An 18,163-nucleotide genomic window follows, 5' to 3' on the forward strand; every position below is an offset into this window, starting at 1 on the left:
GGCCCCTGCAGGCCCGAGACACCTGGACTTCTGTGGTCGTCGCACCCCCCCAGCCAGGACCAGGCGTCGCCGCCGCTCCTCGGGTTGTCCGGAGGTCCCGCCGGACCTGGTAGAGCAGCCAGCCGGGCACCAAGCCTGAAGACGCTTCCCCGGCCCAGCAGGTAAAATGACGGCTCAGGATCCTCCACAGAGGCACCGACTGCTAGTTTGCTCCAGGCCGACTGGGCTCGCCCTCCCTTCCAGCAAAGGCGTCCCCGCTGCTCCGCCGTCACTGCTGAAGTCGCGGAGCATCAGGAGGTCCCGGAGCAATCAGAAACAGCTTATGTCGCATCCCACGGAACCCCTGCTCCGGGCGCCACTAAATGGCGGGCGCTCCGATCACCGGCCAGGGCGCTGCAGCCTCGTCACTGCTGCTGCCGCTCCCGCAGGGCCCTCTGCTCAGCCAAGGGTGCCCCTCGCATCCGCTGCCAAAGCACCCCCAGGGTCGGTGTCAGTGGGCCCCCAGCTCCGCAGAAATAGCTTTATTTAGCAGCGGCCCGCCGGAGCACTACGAGCATGCGTCCTACTGCATTGCCAGCAAGACCACGCCCCCTCGAAAATAGACATTTTTAACACGGTTCTGTGTTAAATACTAAATGACAGATTTTTTTTAATTGATTTTTCAGATATAATAAATAGTAAAGACAAAAAAAGCTCATGCACTTCTTACAATGTTTATGATCGAATATAAAAGTAGCTTTTTAGAAATCTCATTCAGGTACCATGCTTACCATAGAGGTCATACACCTGTCCACGAAGGCCTGGCACAGGCAGAGCGTCCTAGCGTGATGGGTAGCAAGGCTTAGTACAGGTAGATTACTGTGCTAGGGTGTGGTCATAGGTGCAGCAGCAGGCGGCGCCTCCTCTGGTCTTTCCAGACTGGTCGCCATATGAAATGCAAATGGGGCCCATGTGTCTTTAAGTCAGCTGGAAGCAGGCATAAGGGCCCAGTAGTCTTCAAGTCGCTCCTGGCAGACCGCAGCATCAACTAGCCAGTTTCGGACAATGGGCAGAGCATTACGGTCCCAGTGCATTGCAGTCCACCTTTTTGCAAATAGTAGCAATAGTGCAGTGAGTTTGCAGACGTTGGGGGAATGTCTTTAACAAAGCCAAGCAGGGCCACCTGTGGCACTCGTGGCAGCGCATGCGCCGTAATGTCCGCAGTCTCCTCATGCTCTCGATCCCAATACTTTGCTTTATGTGGACGCTGCCAGACCAATGCAAGAATCTGCTCCCTTCCGGAGCACGTAGTTAGGAGCTACTATTTGCATGTATGAGCAAAAGTAAATCCACAGCTGTTCTGCAGTATCCTCACTGAGTTTGTGCAGCCACTCCTACTGTGCCCTGGGCATCATCAGGAAGGCCGTAGTCTGCATGGTGGTGTATAGCTGTGTGATTAGATGCCTAGTGGAGGCAGATGTGAGTATTAGGTCGAGCACCTTAAGGTTGCAGGGTGCCTGGAGGAAGGTGGGGTGCACCGGTCTGTAGTCACTGAGCCGCCCATGGTATAAGAAGAGGTCGCGGGGTGTGCATGGGGCGCATGCTTGTATGTCAAGTAGCTGGATAAAAGACCCATCTGGCTATAGGTCCCTCATGACCTGCAATTGCAGACCTGGCGTCCATTGAGGGAGGTAGTGCCTGGTTTCTATCCAGGAGCATCTCTGGCGAATATAGAAGGGGCAGGACAGCTCTGTGGCTTAGTCCGTCATATGCGCCTACAGTGCAAGCCACAGTGTCCCAGACCAGCCCTTGAGCGTTTTAGAGGCACAAAGAACGTGTTCAAAGGGCATGGAGCAGCGCAATCGGTTTCTACAGCTGTGTGCAGGGTGTGTACTGTTGTGAGACTACTTGTGCTAGAACTGTTGCGGTTCTGGGCGAACTCAGTGGAGGAAGTACGTAACTGGCTCGGAGGTGTTAAGGTGTGGTTATTAACGGTTATGACATAATCGGAACACAGAACATGATAATATGCTGAAGAATAAAGATGTACAATCTAGAGCTCCTCTATGTTGTCGATTCATTTGCAAGCTCCCTAGCTGGGAGGACGCTACAACTGGCAACGAGTGCAGAATCTATGCCTGAAGAAACTAGACTGCTCTCTTTGGAGGTTTGCAATGCTACGACAAACTCCTCATCTGTGCCAATGAGAATCAGCTCAAATTTGGCCTGTGTGGAATTGAAGCTCTGCTCCAGCTTATATATGGCCTTTAAAGAAGTTGAAGGTCCTACATAAGAACTACCTCAAGAGCCCACCGGTTCAGCCAAGAGAAGAGATACTGCCCCACATCAAAACACAGAGCTACTTTCCATCCAAAACAAATGCTCAAGACAGCGACAACCAGGTACGAAAGTGCAAAGTACTTACAAGCACGAGTGAGGGAAGTGCCACACGACATTGAATCAGGTGTGAAGACTAAGGACTAAGCCTGACCGAGCCACTGGCGCAAGCAATGCAGCAAGGGGCATCCAGTGCATCGAAAGACCTTTGGAATGGAGACATTTTTCAAAGTCTGCTTGAAGAAGCACAAAATAAGGTGCCGTCACGTTTCTGAAACCACCTCTGCCTTTTGAAACAGCCAAAAAGCAGAATATTCACACCAGATGGAGTGCATGGATTGAGACATTCAATGCTTTCATAGATGCCCTAGTAGAGGTAGCTGACAAGAAAGTGATTAAGTACCTAAGGAACTTTGCCGGTGATGGAGTAAAACGAGTGCTGAAGAAAATATCACAAGCTAACTAAGTATTGTACTGTCAAATTAAGGATGCGTTGGAAGCAAAGTTCAATCCAATGCTAACCATCGATTATGAAAGGTACATTTTCAAGCACAACACCAAACTGGTGAAACGATGAATGAGTTTGTTGAAAGAAGAAGTGCTCAACAAAGACAGCAAGTTAGTTGACATTAATGATGAAGAAGCCATACGTATCAGAGTTAATCGATGGCTGTCTGTCAGACTCCTTCAGAAGATGCATGTTGAGAGAGACGCTCAGCTTAGAGAAAGTAGTAATGGCCGCCTGGGCCATAGAAAGAGTGGATCGACAGGTCATTGACATGGAAGCTGGAACAGCGAAAAGTCAGAGGTGATCATGAAAAGTAAGAACAATTCCTGAGCAGAAGCATTCCAAGTCATCTTCTACAAAGAATAGGTTGTGCTTACGATGTGGATTTTCATTGAAGCATCAAGACAAATGTCCATCTATAGGAAAAACGTGCAAAGGCTGTAGTAAGGACAACCACTTCATAATTGTTTGCAAAGCAAAAGAGAAACAACGTCATTGTGAGAAGAGAAAACGGACGCAAGAAAGTTCCAGAAGCATTCTCACCATGCCTGCAAAACAAAACGGTGGCATCAGTTATGACAAAGAGAAACAGGACAAAGTTGATCGTCGTCATGTGCATCCTACAGAAGTTCGTAAAAGTAATCATCAAGCGCCAGTGAGGAAAATGGTTATGTGCTGATGACATCGACCAACAAGCAACTGGCACATATAGGTCTGGCTGCTTGCAACGAAGAATCTGTAAGAAGAGCAAATCACCAAACGAAACACCACTCATTTGGACATTGCCCTAAGATTGAAAAAAAAAAAAAAAAAAAAGAAGAAGTCAAGTGTTGCTCCATAACTTTCATTAAAGACATTGGTGTATCGATTACCATCATGCCAGCTGAAAAGTTCAACAGCCTTTCTCCTGTGCCACGCCTCAACCAGTCAAAAATGAAAGTATACATGTGAGCTTCTTCTAAACTGTTGCAGAGTCAAGGGTCATTCACAGCAACTTTGAGACACAAAGCAATATCAGTGCAAGTGCCAATTCATGCTCTTCAAGGAGCTTCGTCCAGTGCTTGCCTACTCAGTTTTGCCACCGCTGCGGACATGGGACTGATATCCATCAATTACAACCTCTTCACTCAATTTGAAGTTGTGAGTCAGTTCCTGTTATTTCACGGCCTGGGCACGCTCAGAGCAATGAAAGTGCGACTTCACATCAATGATGATGTTTGCCCTGTGGCTCAACGACATTGCAGTGTCTCGTTCCATTTACAAGAAGCAGTTGAGAAAGAACTAGAAACACTGCTGAAGCATGGCATCATTTAGCGCTCCAGTGATCCTACGCCGTGGGTGCCGCCCATAGTCGTGGTGCCAAAAAAGGACAGTGAGGGTGCCGTGTGCATCCATGTTGAAATGCACCAGGCCAACTAGGCATTAGAGCGAGAAAGACATCCTGGTCTACACATAGCGGTCATGATCATGCGACTGAACGGTGCCTAAGTATTCTTTCGTTTTGACCTGAACAAGTGATAATCTCAACTCAAGATGGAAGAGAACTGCAGGTAGACGACTAATTTTTCGACTCATGTTGGTTTCTTCAGAAATGGTTTTAATTACAGTGGTGACATACTGGTATTTGGAGCAATGGGAAAGGAGGATGACAAGGCTCTTACACATGTGTGCCAGTTACTTGCGGATGCAGGTCTCCCTCTGAATACAGCAAAGTATGAGTTACATAAGACCAAACTCAAGTTATTTGGACATATATTTTCTGATGGGGGGGGGGGGGGGGAATGACTCCTGACCCTGATAAAAGTGAAAGCTCTCTCAGCTACTTGCCCCCCGCAAGATGTCACTATGCTGCAGTCCTTTTTAGGTAAGGACAGTTATAGCCCGACATACATTTGTGTTTTTGCTACTGTAAGCATTCCACTGAGCGAGTTAAAACGAAATGTCCTGTTCCAATTTTTCGCTGAATGTGATCAAAGTTTTAAAAGAATAAAACATGCAATTGACAATGCAACCAGGATGGCCTACTTTGACCACAACCTACACACTGAGATCACAGTTACTGCGAGCCCAGTGGACCTGGGGGCAATCCTTGCTCAACATAATGGTCATTCGAAGGCTCTGAACGTGCCTAGTCTCAGCCGGAGAAGGAGAGTCTTGCTGTAATGTAGGCCTTCAAACAGTTTCTGTACGGAAAACGTTTCACTGTCATAACAGACCACCAAGCACTGCTCACCATCTTTTGAAATCCTAAAAATAAGATGCTCCTCATATTGAGAGATGGTGCTTAAGACTGCAAGAGTACGACTATGCAATTTCACAAGCTGGGTAAGGTCCAAAATCCTGCTGATAATTTTTCACAAGTACCACTACATCATCCCAGTTCGACTTCCAAAACAACTGAGTAATACATCATCTTCATTGTGAAGCCCAGTATGCCAGCAGCCATATAATTGGAACAGAGTATTGAGGCCATTAATGCGGACCAGAAAATGCACATCCTCAGACATCATTCTGACTCAATCCTGAAAAAGGAGTATTCGAACTCTCAATAACTATGTTCAATACCAAAAATTCACAGATGTGACCTGAAAAGGCGCATTGAGAGGTTAAAGAATTGACATACCTGAGAGTTTAGGAAAACAGGTCATTGTACTCATCCATGAAAGACATCGAGGCATTGTAGCCATTATGGGAATTGTTGTCTGCCTGCTTCATCTGATACATGTGATAATGAATCACAAACCAAAAGCTGAACACGTGTTGTAGTCTGCATGGAGCGTTCTGGCAAGCCTAAACTTGACCTTCTTTACTTTTTATTGGAATAAATGCTCAAAAGACTTGACAAACTTGTGCTCCCCCCTTACATCACTATGTCTAACCCACACATGCTTTTATATACTCTTTCTGAAGCCCTTTGTTGTGCCCAACATAAAATGCTAATTGTTTTTAATCTAAGTTGAAAGGTCAGGCCGATTTCTCTATAGTACTTGTCAGAGGCTGCCTTAGTATATGGTGCACACTTAAGTGCAGCACCTTGCACTAATCCAGAGAACCCTTAGTTATCTTAGACTACCATAGCACGCTCTATGTGGTAGCTATGGACAGCAGCCTTCAAACTTATTCAAGAAGGAGTGTTAAGCAGCTCGTTTTACCAGAAGTAATATAGTGTAGGCTAAACTAAAAAGAAACAGTGTAGTTTTAAAAAATATGTATATTATACATACTCACTAAAAGATTGGTATATCTCCTACACAGAGATATCAACACCATGCACACAATATTTCAACTGCTAACAGGTAAGTAAGCACAAATACATAGTGATCTCCAGGAGGAGAGACCAAACCATATGCTGCAGAAGTGGAATGCGAACTGCGACAGAAGTCAGGACTTGGACCAGAAGACTCAGAAGAGCAGAGGACACAAGGAACCACCTGAGGTAAGTACCCCGGAACCCTCACGAAGGCTGTGTGCAGAGTCGAATCACAGCAGCGTACTCAATGCAAGTCAATGGGATAGTAGCAGTTTTAAAGAAAAAGAACCCTTCCCAGTGGACCAAGAAACCCCGTTAAAGACAGAAGATTGGAGAGTCACTCCACCCGTGGATACCCAGGAATCAGGATACCTACACCAGGGAAGCCGGGTGCATAGGTGTGAAGTGACGTCGGAAACCGCATAGACCACAATGGCGGACTTCAGAAAAGATGCCACTGACAAAGGTGAAAGAGTCTGGTGGAATCGAAGGATGGATTCTTGTAGAAGAGAACCTGCAAGCAGGAGGGACAAAGTCTATACCACTCAGAAGTGACCAGGAGGCAAGAAGACCAATGACTATTGATGACAGAAAATGCAGGAGTGATAACGGTGGCGTTGTTGCTGCAGCTGCGAGGCCAGGCAACGCTGTGGAAGACCAGGATCCATTCACGAGCTGTCTCACAAACCAGGGGTGGGGTGGGAGGAGGCAGGGCGGTCGGTGTCAGGCAGGAGCACCAACAAGCCTTTGCAGCAGCAACAGACGTGGTATAATAAAAAGATGCAGCGTTGGGACCAGTAAGGTCCAAGGGACTCACCAAGTGCAGGAGTCAGAGCAGGACCTGAGCAAGCAGGAAAGCCGGCTGAAGCTAAAGAAGACCCTCAAGAGGACCCACAGGCCAAAGGCACAGGAGTCACAAGAGGACCTCAAGCACCTCACTAAAGATGCAGGCCCAAGGTGCAGAGGATGCGGTGCGGACGAAGATCGACAGGATGAGATGCTGGAGGCTGGAGCTTCTTGTTGCCCAAAGATCTCTGGAAGCCAGAGCCAACAAGCCTTGGCAAAGGCAAGTCCACGCAGTCCACAGGGGTTCTGTTCCAGCAGTTCCAACAAGGTATACTGGCCTCAAACCTTGCTGAGAGGACAGATGAGGCCTTTAGGGAGTTGCAGAACCACCACCTGTGTTGCTGAGAATTCGTAGTCCATGGGACATCAGGAGCTGCAGGCCAGTTAGCTTTGTTGCGGTGCCTACAGAGGCAGGGGAGTGACTCCTTCAGTCCAAGGGAGATTACTTCGGGTGTCCTTGATGCCCACAGGCCTGGAGAGGACCCTGGATGAAGCACGGGTGACGAAGAAGTCTTGCAGAACAGCAAGAACAGGAGCAGCAGGAGTCTTCCTTGGTGCAGTCTCGGTTCCACGCAAAGTCCAACAAGGTCCAAGGTGCCCAGACGGTCAAAACTGAAGTGGTTTCGGGTTTGAAACTTGTCCCACGACGAATGTGAAGAGCTACCCACAGGTAATCCCTTACGTACCCTAGGGAAAGGGTTAGAACAACTCAGGGGTCCCTCCCAGAGGAGGGGCTGGATAGAGAGGAGGATACTCATGTCCTTTGTCCAGTTTTGTGCCAGAGCCGGAGCCAAGTGTTCCCTGAACTGGTTTAAACTGGAGTATGCAAGATGGGCACCAAATGTTCCCTTCAAAGCAGTCTGGTGGTGCTGGCATGCGCCCCCACCCCACCCCAATACACTAAGTCCTGACTGTGACAGGAAACCTGTTCTACCTTCCCCTGCTCGAGCTCAGGTGCAGGAGGGCAGAATTGTGTCTGTGGTCAGCAGCAGCACTAGCTTGCTGTTAGACCCTGAAAGGCTGGTACCTGGGAATACAGGGGGGCACCCTAGGCGAGCCCCCCAGTACATGGGATCCCACATCCAGCACTGGAATTGGCGTTGGGGTAAGATTCCAACATGTTTGACACCAAACATGACTGATTTCGGACCAGCCAATATATAGTTGGACATCTCGTAATTGACTTGATATCCACTATATGTATTAAATGGCTGACCACACTTCCAAAGTCTGGAGAATTGATTCTGGGGTTTGTAGGGGTTTCGTGCTCATGCAGGGGCACCCTCACACTTTTAACCAAGCACCCAGCCCTCAGGACTGAAGAGCCTGCCAAAGTGGTGACTTATAGGTTTGTAAGTGTAGTGATCTCAAATATAAGTAAACCTATATGTGGTGAGGGGTGCAAGCGCCCAGTCACAGAGGCTGCATTGGCAGGCCTGTAGTCACAGTTTGAAAGGTCTCATGGGTGGCATAATACATGCTGCAGCCCATGGGAGACCCCTGGTGTAACTATGGCCACGGTACCTTAGTACAATATCCTAGGGACATACAAGGGCACACCAGTAGCCAATTGTGGAGGTACCAAAGTACTTACCATTGTCAGATTTAGGGAGAGAGCACAGTGACTGGGGTCCTGATCAGCAGGACCCCAGTCAGACTAGTCAGAAACTGCATAACACCTGCGAAGAGTGGGGGTAACCATGCAAGCAGATCCTAGTTGCCTACAGTACTTAAAAGACAAATAGGGTTTTATTGAATAAACGCATTCTATAATTTAATGTGTACTAGCTTTTCCAGGTCTAGGCATGTTAACCACATTCCTAATTTTTGTACATGCCTCCACCTTCAATACACTCCTATGTCTCTCAGTTATTAGTAGTGCCAGCTCAATTCGTAATTCCAATTTAGTTAATTCAATGTTATCTTTCAACCCCACACCAGCCTGCGAATGCCTTTGCCTTGGTACTGCTCTACCACTCATGAAAGTGTTTTTGCAATTTACACCCATCCAGGACTGCAAGTATGAATAGCTTCAGTTTCTGCCTGAAAATGGAGACATTCTTAGTATTACGCCACCTCATTTGCCACAACATTTACCTGCCAAATAGAGGCACTTACATTGGATCACGTAATGATTCACAGAGATGGACAGTTCCCTGGGTCCCAGAAGCACATTACCCCCATTTTGCGTCATTTATGCCCCAGAAGTCTGGTTCCCATGGTTTTCTGAAGACCCCTCGCCTGTCCAGAGTGGTTATTTTCAATATTTTATGCAATTGAGATATCATGTCTTCCTTAGCAAGAAATGGGTTCCCAAAGGGCTACTTCTAGATGCCTTTGTCTCACTGTGGTCAGAGTGCATGTCTTGGATGACGTTTGTAAAATTGGGCGCGGTACCAAATTTTTATGGTCCTATGCATTACCTTTTTAGAGCCAACAAAATCCACCTAGATTCTCCAACTCCGCCTCACTGCCCTTAATCTGCATTCAAACATTCTCTATCTTACTTTAATAAAAGAAATCCAAAATTAAAATACTATAAATATATATACACAAATGTTCTAGAATGCTTTACCACTTTTCTCTCCAGGCTGCACCCACCATGAAATCCTTTCGCACTTTACTAAAGAACCACCTACTTGGTCTCCCACTCATTAGGCCTCGCCTGACCCAGCGCATGCGCTGGTTTGGCGAGACTTATTGAGAGGGCCCCAAAAAGTGCTACCAGGCCAGCCTAGAGCTACAGTGCATGTGCGAGCGCGCGTCGCGCTTTACCGCGATCACTTTCACTTTCGCGGCCGCACGGCAGCTTGGCATAATCAATAGGTCTCGCTTTTGGGACCTTATAAGTATTTAGTTATGCAACTGTTGCATGGCTAATCACTTATAAGGTCCCAAAGGCGAGACCTATTGGCTATGCCAATGCTTGTTTTTCATAGTCCTGTTGGCTAAGGGATTTTGAAGACTGTCATTATGTTATTGCTACTAACCAAGAATTCCCCCTAGATACAGAGCTGTGGCTAGTCTCTGGTCTGAAAGTCACAGAGGCAGCTTTACTATGCATTCAACCTATAAATCGTGGAATGTAGACTGTGCCACGCCTGTGCCCTTAGAGGTGCCTCATCAAGCAAAGTACCCTCAATCATGGTTTCTGAATCACCTTGCAATCCTAGGACAGCCCGGGATTGGTAGTGCATTGGATCTATCATTTCTTTTTCGAAGGAGGCAATTATTTTCATCCCAATCGAGCCAGTTCTGGGCTGTTGCTCCAGTGGGTCATTATTTCATTAGTACTCTATGAGGCAATGCTTCGCACTTTTATTTTTCACTTGGCAACTCCACCCACATTGAAACCTTAGTAAGAATTTGTGTTAGCAGTTCCTCTTTTCCAGCTGTAGGCAGGGATTCTGGCCATACAACATGTAGGCCTATCCAGTTTCTGCAGCATCAGTGAGTAATTCTGGAACTCTTTTCAATTTAATTTCAATTGCTTACCATTGTACCTTTAAAATTGGGCTCCTAGTTTACTATTCACAAAGTGAGGAAACAGGACCACAAGTCCGTAGCTTTGCAGACTCTACAGGCGTTATCAGTGTCAAGCTGCATGCAAACTAACATCCTTTTGTCACTCGACACTTATTTTGGTGCGGATTCAAATTTCATCAGCTGAAATGTGCTAGTCTCACTTAAAATTTCTCTGCTCTGCCCATAACATCTGCTCCCAACTCTTCCTTCAGATGTACTATTTAGGAAGTAGGGCTTTTTCTGCACAACCTCCATAGGCAAAGTTGTTGTTCCGACTTGCGGAGTAATGGAATGCGGAATCACAACGCGGAAGCTGTAACGACCACGTTGTGATTATTTGCGGGGAAAAAGACTGCAGGATGACGACATAGATTTATAGATACCATAGCTGTAGAGGATGCAATAGGGCAACAGCTAAGTGTGCGTGTTGCACCAGCACAAGGAAGGCCTACTGTGATTCAACTCCAACAGAGCTAAGCTGTGTCCTTTAGAGCCTAACTCTGTCTGAGTTGAAGAAATAAGAAGGGAAACATTTTGAAGCTGCCATTAGGGGAATTAAGTTTCTGTGCATGCTCTTGAATGACTGAGTCCCTTCGACTGCAGGCATGTACTTGAAAGCAATTTTTTAGTGAACATTTTATACATAAACAAATAAAGTCCTATATTATTTGATTAAAAATATATATCTTGGATATAGACATAGAATTATTAAGAAATTGAGAATTTGCAATTGCTGTTAAAAGACATTTAAAAGCACAGGTTGAGGAAATGTCCGATGTAAGCAACTCAATCTAGATCCGACGAAAAGTCGCTGCTTTATTAACATAAGCAGAAGACTACAGTTGGGACTGAAAAATATCGGAAGCAAGTCCAGAATGAACTAGATACCTATTTTTAAGAAGAACAAGCCTTTTACTTAAAGTTCACATTGCCAAACACATACTGCAATATCTAAATTGTTTAATTTAGCATGATGCTAAGATAAATTAAGGCATTTGCTTCTGATTATCCAACTGTAGTAGATAAACGTGAAAAATTCTTTAAACCACTTTAATTTAGTTAGTCGAAGGACAACAGAAAATGCATGTAATTATCTGCTTGCCCAGAATACAGCAAATGTTGACATATGAGTATCATCGTTTTTTAAACATTTTTAGCTATGCTCCTTGATTTTTTTTTAAAAGCATAAGAGATTTAAGAAAAATGATAAGTTTTTAACTGTTACAGCAGTTAATGTTCACAGGTGTAATTTCTATGGGCTGTAAACAACTGTAACCGTGCCTTAATTTTGCAAACTGATGTAGAGATAAGATCTGTACTTGCTTATTTTATCGCATATTAAAATATATTTTTATTTTATTATTGTAGTAGTTTTTAACACTTAAAAATACATTTTGACTTAATTACATTTTTATTCAATGTTTCCATTCCAACAGTCCCCAAAGTATTCTATAGACAAATAATGCACTTGTAGACACTACCATAATTAGAGCGCCTACGAGGCTGCCAGAGATTTGGTATTTTAAGTCCTGAACCTTGTTCACGGCCACCTTGCAAGATATAGAACACACACACACTAGCCATGAGTCTTAAAGGTGAAGCCAGCTAGAACTTAAAGGTTGAACATTAGGAGGCGCTATTTCTTAGACTGACTTTAAGGTCCATCTATACTCACGTTTCCATTCTTCAATAGGCAAATCCACGTTGTCAAACGAGTCGTCGTATGGCTCAGCCTCTGGTTCATCATCTACATCTTGAAGCTGTTCAAAATAGGGGTGAGCTAGCGCAGTTGCTGCCGTCACTCTCTTATCTGCATCCAGAACCAGCATCTTCTCCAGAAGACTGACAGCTGACGAACAAAATAAAATAGGTCAATAGAACAGTGCTGTGACGTGCAACATTAAACCATAATTCAAAAACAAATTCGATATGAGTAAACATGATAATTAATACGGTTCAAAGCAATAATAAATGAAAAATGAATGCATATTCGCTTTTTAAGAACCAGCAATAGGATTTTCATGAAAAACGGATACATATTAAAATGAGTGCAAGGGCTGCAAGTAGAAAAGATTTAGTGCAAGGTAAGTGCTAGTTTTGGGTAACTTTTAGGACAAACAGGGTAGTACAAACAACTGCATACTTCATCAGGGCTTTCAACATGACGTTACAAACTCACGGGTAATAAACAGAAGTTAGCTGGTGACGAAATGACAGCTAAAAATGGATGAAAACACCTTGTATCCCCTGCCCTAACGCCCCCTTCTCATTAATACCCTCACCCCCTAGAAATTATCAGGTAATCGCAGATGGGGTTGACACGAGGCATGGATGGGTGACAACTGCCCTCTAATGCAAACTGCTAAACTGACATGTGCATCAACCCAGTCTAATGCCATGGTCCCAAAAAAACTGAAGAGGCTTAGGTGGGATTGGGGGCTGTGGTGGCCTGTAATTGGCTGATGCAGATGAGCAGAAAAGCATACTCTACCGCAGACGCCAGCTGCACCGGGGTGAGAGCCACGCGCATCGGGTCCACAGGACTCCAACTCCCAGGCTCCCCTGCACCGCCCTGTCATGCCAGCAGCGCCCGGAGGCGACTGGGCTGGACCACCCCTCTTTCGCTGGTGTTTTGCAAACTTTTGAGGTGAGAGTGCTTATATTGGTTTAACAGCTGCAACATAATCATGGGAAATCGAGGGGGGCAGCCACCACGAAGGCCCGTCGCTACAAGCATTGATAGCATGCTGGAAAAGGCTGTTAGTATTGTGTCCAACGAGATCAAACTGACCGAGAGGCGTCTATCCCTCGGCATGGGGGCACTCCCTCCTCCCAGTAGTTTGATGGGTACCAATCTGAATGCTACTTTATCCAACGGCACTAACATTAATTCTGAGGCTTCCCTTGATGCGTCCAGCAGTGGTGTTATAACTGTCGCTCCTTTATTAAAAAACGATCCCTCCAGAACCCCCGGCGGACCCTGAGGCTATCATTGGGGCGAAACGCAAAAGGAAACCTGCTAAAATTATTAGCGCCAAGAGGAAGCAACCCAATCGTTCTAGTTCATCTCGTACTGCTTTGAGTTTATGGATACGCGCTTCTCAAACCCCCAAGACTGCTGTTGCTTCTGTGTACACCCCAACCATTGAACTTTGTTGCTCTATTAGTACTCAGACTGAAATCGCCCTGTCCTCCTTCGAGAGTTGCAGTCACGGAGAAGTCTCCATTAATTGTATTGTGGACACGGTCTTCGAGCGTGTAAAAAATCTACTCGACAGTCACTTTGCTACTCTGAGGGAACGACTGACCCAGCCTAAGTCATGTGGTACGATCTCAAGCACCCAGGACAGTTCTACTGAGCCAGTTATATCTGGGAGGACAGCCTTAAATGGGCCATCTAACAACGTGCACAATCCTAATCCTAATACCCTGTCCTGTGTACCCAAACCTATTCCACCCACTGATTCTTGTGGTGTTTGTAACAAAGTTAAGGAGTGCTTTGCTTATGAGCGAAGTAGTGCGGAAAATAGCACCTCTAACAATGGTGGTGTAGAAAGTTTATTTGTCAAAAAACGTGCCCAAGCCTATTACTCCTGCCAGCACATCTATTGTAGCCCAGACCAGTGTTATCCCAGGAGGTAGCATATTATGTGAGGGAGGTCCTGATACTACATGTATGTTAAGTCTTAATGGTAGGAGTGAGGTGTTAAATTTACCCCTGTCAGCCTGCCCTTATGTTGTGGTCTTGGCGGATGTGCCCTCTCTTAAGGCAAATCAAGTTGAAACATGGGATCAACTACGCAACAAAAGTGTTGACTGGTTATCTAAACACAAAGGGTTTAGGACATCACTCACCAATAACAACATCATGGTACGTAGAGTTGGTTGGGTGGTGCAGTCCCCAAAGAGTATCAAGGGGGATTGCATAGTCATTAATTTTCGCATCCGTCTGTGGTTAAATCGATAATAATGGCGCAGGAGGTCCATTCCAATATTGCTACTAGCATATGGGCCATACCCGTGGGCTATTTTTATAAACTCTTTGAGAGCTACATTTCTTGATGCTCCCCCTAGCGCCCCGTCCCTCTCACTACATAATAGATTCCTGCCACTGTCTAGTTTGGATAGCCAGGATTGACCGTCTCCCCCACCAGCACCATCAGTATCACCTGAGTTAGCTCCCTTTCCAACTGTGTTCCCACCTTGTGAACTTGGCACCCCAACTGTGCTTGATGTTAATTCCAGTTTGAAAATATTAAGCTGGAATGTTGCGGGACTGGCTTCTAAAATGAACTTACCAGACTGGTTGGTGCTAGTCCAAAAACAGGATATTTTAATGTTTCAGGAGACATGGGCCACACGGGAGTTGTTCTTGGAGGGGTTTGAATGTTTTAATACTGTAGTCCCTATCCCAAATTCTGGTCGACCGGCAGGAGGCCTCTCAATTTGGATAATCATCACGGCAGGTGGTAGTGCAAGGGTTCTTGATACCAAAACTGATAAATTCCAGGCAATAATTTATAAACGGGGGGTTTCGGTTTGTTTAATTTTTATAATAATGATTTTCAGAGTGTCCCAAACATGAATTTTATTAACTTGTTCAGATTTATTTCCTCCTTCCAGAGGTCTAAATGTGTAGCTAGCTCTGTAGGAATCTGTCTAGGGGTGACTTTAATGTTAAGCTACCTAGTGGTATTTATTCTGCCATTCAAGGCACCATTATGTAATAGTGGGGCCCAATTATTAAATCATACAAGTATTAATAATTTTTCAGACGTGATGGAGCTTGCTGCAGTATCTATAAGAGCTAACCATACAGAACCTACGAACAGAAGCAGGGGTTCGGCCTCCACCATCAATTTTATTTTCATCTCCACTTCGTTAGAAAAATGTGTGTTAACCCCTTCAGTGCCCCGCCCTTTCCCCGCCCTGTGCCGGGCATTACATTAGCGGGCGGGGTTCATGACGAGATAGTCTTGTCATGGGCACAGCGCAACCGTGCTCCATGACGAGACTATCTCGTCATGGGCACTGAAGAGGTTAAAAGCTGAGGTTGTTCCTACTGTCCACTGGGATCATAACCAGATTCATTTAACTTTGAGTCTTGCCCCCAGGCCAACCTATGGTAAAGAGTGTGGCGCAAGGTATCTGTCCGTCTCCACTGATAACCTTAGATTGGTCTGGCGTAGTATTGATGATTAAGTCTTATTTGGTAAGATAGTAAGAACATATCCAGAATTAATTAATACCGGTCTGTCCTTTAAGGATCATGATTCTACGGTAGTTGCTGCTTTTATGCAGCTATCTGTGGGCGTTCAAACCTAGTTATCTAGGCCTATTAAGGAAGCACATTCCGGCCCTAGTTGGTTCAATACTGATTGCACCGCAGCCAACCGAGCTCTTCGAAGGGCACTTGTTGAAAAACCTAGAGATAGTACCCTTATTAAAACACTTAGACAACGCTATAAAGTAGCTATCTCTATTAGAAAGGAGGAAATAGTCGGGGAGCGTTGGGACACTCTCGCCCACGCAGTCATGCTAAAAAATGGGAAGGATTTCTGGATGGCCGTTAAAGATACGAGGTCTTTAGGACACCCCCTTTCTTTAATCAGTTGTAATATTACCAGCGAGACATGGGTCGTGCATTTCTCTAAGATTTATTCAGCACCAGCCTCAACTAGAACACCTAATGAGTATGTAGCCATCACTAGGGTCTTGAATAATTTGTCAGAATTAGAGGAGGCCATCGAACAGAGTCTGGGCTGCAAAGCCCCTGGCCCTGATGGTTTGCCCATCGACCTTATTAAAAATCAACCAGATTTCGGGGCGCCCTTATTACTGAATGTTTTAAACAATATAACTGTTTCCACTATACCAAATACATGGATCACCAGTATTATTCTGCCTATTTTTAAAAAAGGTGATCGTTCCAACCCAAGCTGGTACAGGCCGATCTCCCTGATCAACAGCACGCTGAAAATCTTGGGGAGGGTCCTGTACAATACGATTAGGTCGTGGGCAGAGGAAGACCAGATTTTACATCCTTGTCAGTTGGGGTTCAGAAGCAATATTGGCACTGTTAACCAGTGCTTCAACCTCAACTTGATTATTGGTAAATATACCAAAGCTAAAAAAAAATCACCTATATACTTCGCTTTCATGGATCTTACTTCGGCCTTCGACTTTGTCAACAGGTCACGGCTTTGGACTATCCTTTTAAATTATGGCTTGGACGAGTTCCTTGTACATTTTTAAGCTTATTTACATAAAGACCTGCACGCCCGGGTGCGTATTAGCAGGGGGTGGTGAGGTATCGGAAGATATCTAGGTCGGTAGAGGGGTCAGGCAAGGTTGTGTCCTGGCCCCTCTTCTTTTTATCCTTTATATTAACGAATAGGACACTGGTAACACTCACCCATGATGTCCCTAACATTAATGGCATCAAACTCCCTGCCCTACTATATGCAGACGATGCAGTGCTAATGGGCCGTACCTCAAAAGCTCTTCGCATTTTGGTGCGGGGCTTCGTTGATTTTATGGCTAGTTTGGACCTATGCACCAATTAAAACATTTTTTAGACTCGGGCTGTTTACAAGGCACTCGCACTTTCCGCTATTTAGGGTTGGTATTTGCTTCTGAACATGTGGCGTACAGTAGGAGAAAGTTTTCCAACTCCACTAAGATTATACTTGACCTGCCCCAGCTTAGGAATTCGGAGGTTGTATCTGTCATCGTTAAGATATTCAAACTTCAATATATTTCAACTGCCACCTATGGTGCAGAAGTCTGGGGCTTTAACTGTGGTAGCATCCAGGGGGAAGAGAACAGATTTTGCCGTAAAATTCTGGGTGCTCCTATCTCCTCTTCACAGTACGCCTGTCATAGTGAACTTAATTTGCCATACATCGAAGACTACATCAAGGCTCACCCGCACTATTTTGGCTCACAGTCTGGAAGAATCCCGTGGCACAACTCACTAGGGAGATTATATCAGACTGCTTAAAATGCTATAAGGGCATGGAAATACCCTGGCTAGCCACTGTTCGTAAAAGCTTAACTAGCGTGAATTATGAGTATTTATTTTTAACCCCACGGATTGCGGTAGAATTGGTAAGAAAACCCTCCAGCAGGCTTTATACGTATTATACAGGAAAGCTAGATACAATAAAGAGATTCAGAAAACCTCTGTTGCGAGATATATGAATAATGAGAATATTTCCCACGCTCCATCTAGATATCTACTAAAACCCATTGGTCGTTGGGAAAGGGGTTTGCTTTTTTGGTTGAGGATTGATACAATGAAATTTTTGCTTTTCTTTCCTCTGGGGTACAACTCTAACCTTGATTTGCCATGCTCCTGTAATAGCCGATACAATCTATGCCACATTTTTTATTTTTTTGTAGTTAATATTTAAAATACACCAAAAGGTATTTGATACCATACTTTAAGGCTATACATACAATTGATTATAAGGCAGGTTATTGCCGTGGAAGATTAAGAGCTAACCTTTCGGGTCGGATCCTTTTTGAAAGTTGCAGTGCGTACTCGTAACTCAATGTGTACCCCTTGAAGCCAGTTAATTTTTACTTTGGCTTTTTAACTGCATTTTAAATTTTGATAAACAAACTCCCTGATGAATTTTGTCTTGCATCTGTATCTTTTTAATGTGGAATGTATCATTAGTGGTCCTGTTTAAATTTGAAACTTATTTAAAGCT

General features: G+C 45.0%; 1 protein-coding gene across 1 annotated transcript in view; it reads right to left on the reverse strand.

The window, feature by feature from the left end:
- The window catches only part of MAPK12 (mitogen-activated protein kinase 12), a 484,751-nt gene that overhangs the window by 55,709 nt on the left and 410,879 nt on the right, over nt 1-18,163 (reverse strand). Inside the window, exon 11 of the mRNA XM_085653980.1 lies at nt 12,121-12,294. Within this exon, the coding sequence (XP_085510106.1) occupies nt 12,121-12,294 (174 nt within the window). The remainder of the gene's footprint in view (nt 1-12,120; nt 12,295-18,163) is intronic.

This window comes from Triturus cristatus, chromosome 4_1 (assembly GCF_964204655.1).
Source record: "Triturus cristatus chromosome 4_1, aTriCri1.1, whole genome shotgun sequence".
Taxonomy (NCBI): domain Eukaryota; kingdom Metazoa; phylum Chordata; class Amphibia; order Caudata; family Salamandridae; genus Triturus; species Triturus cristatus.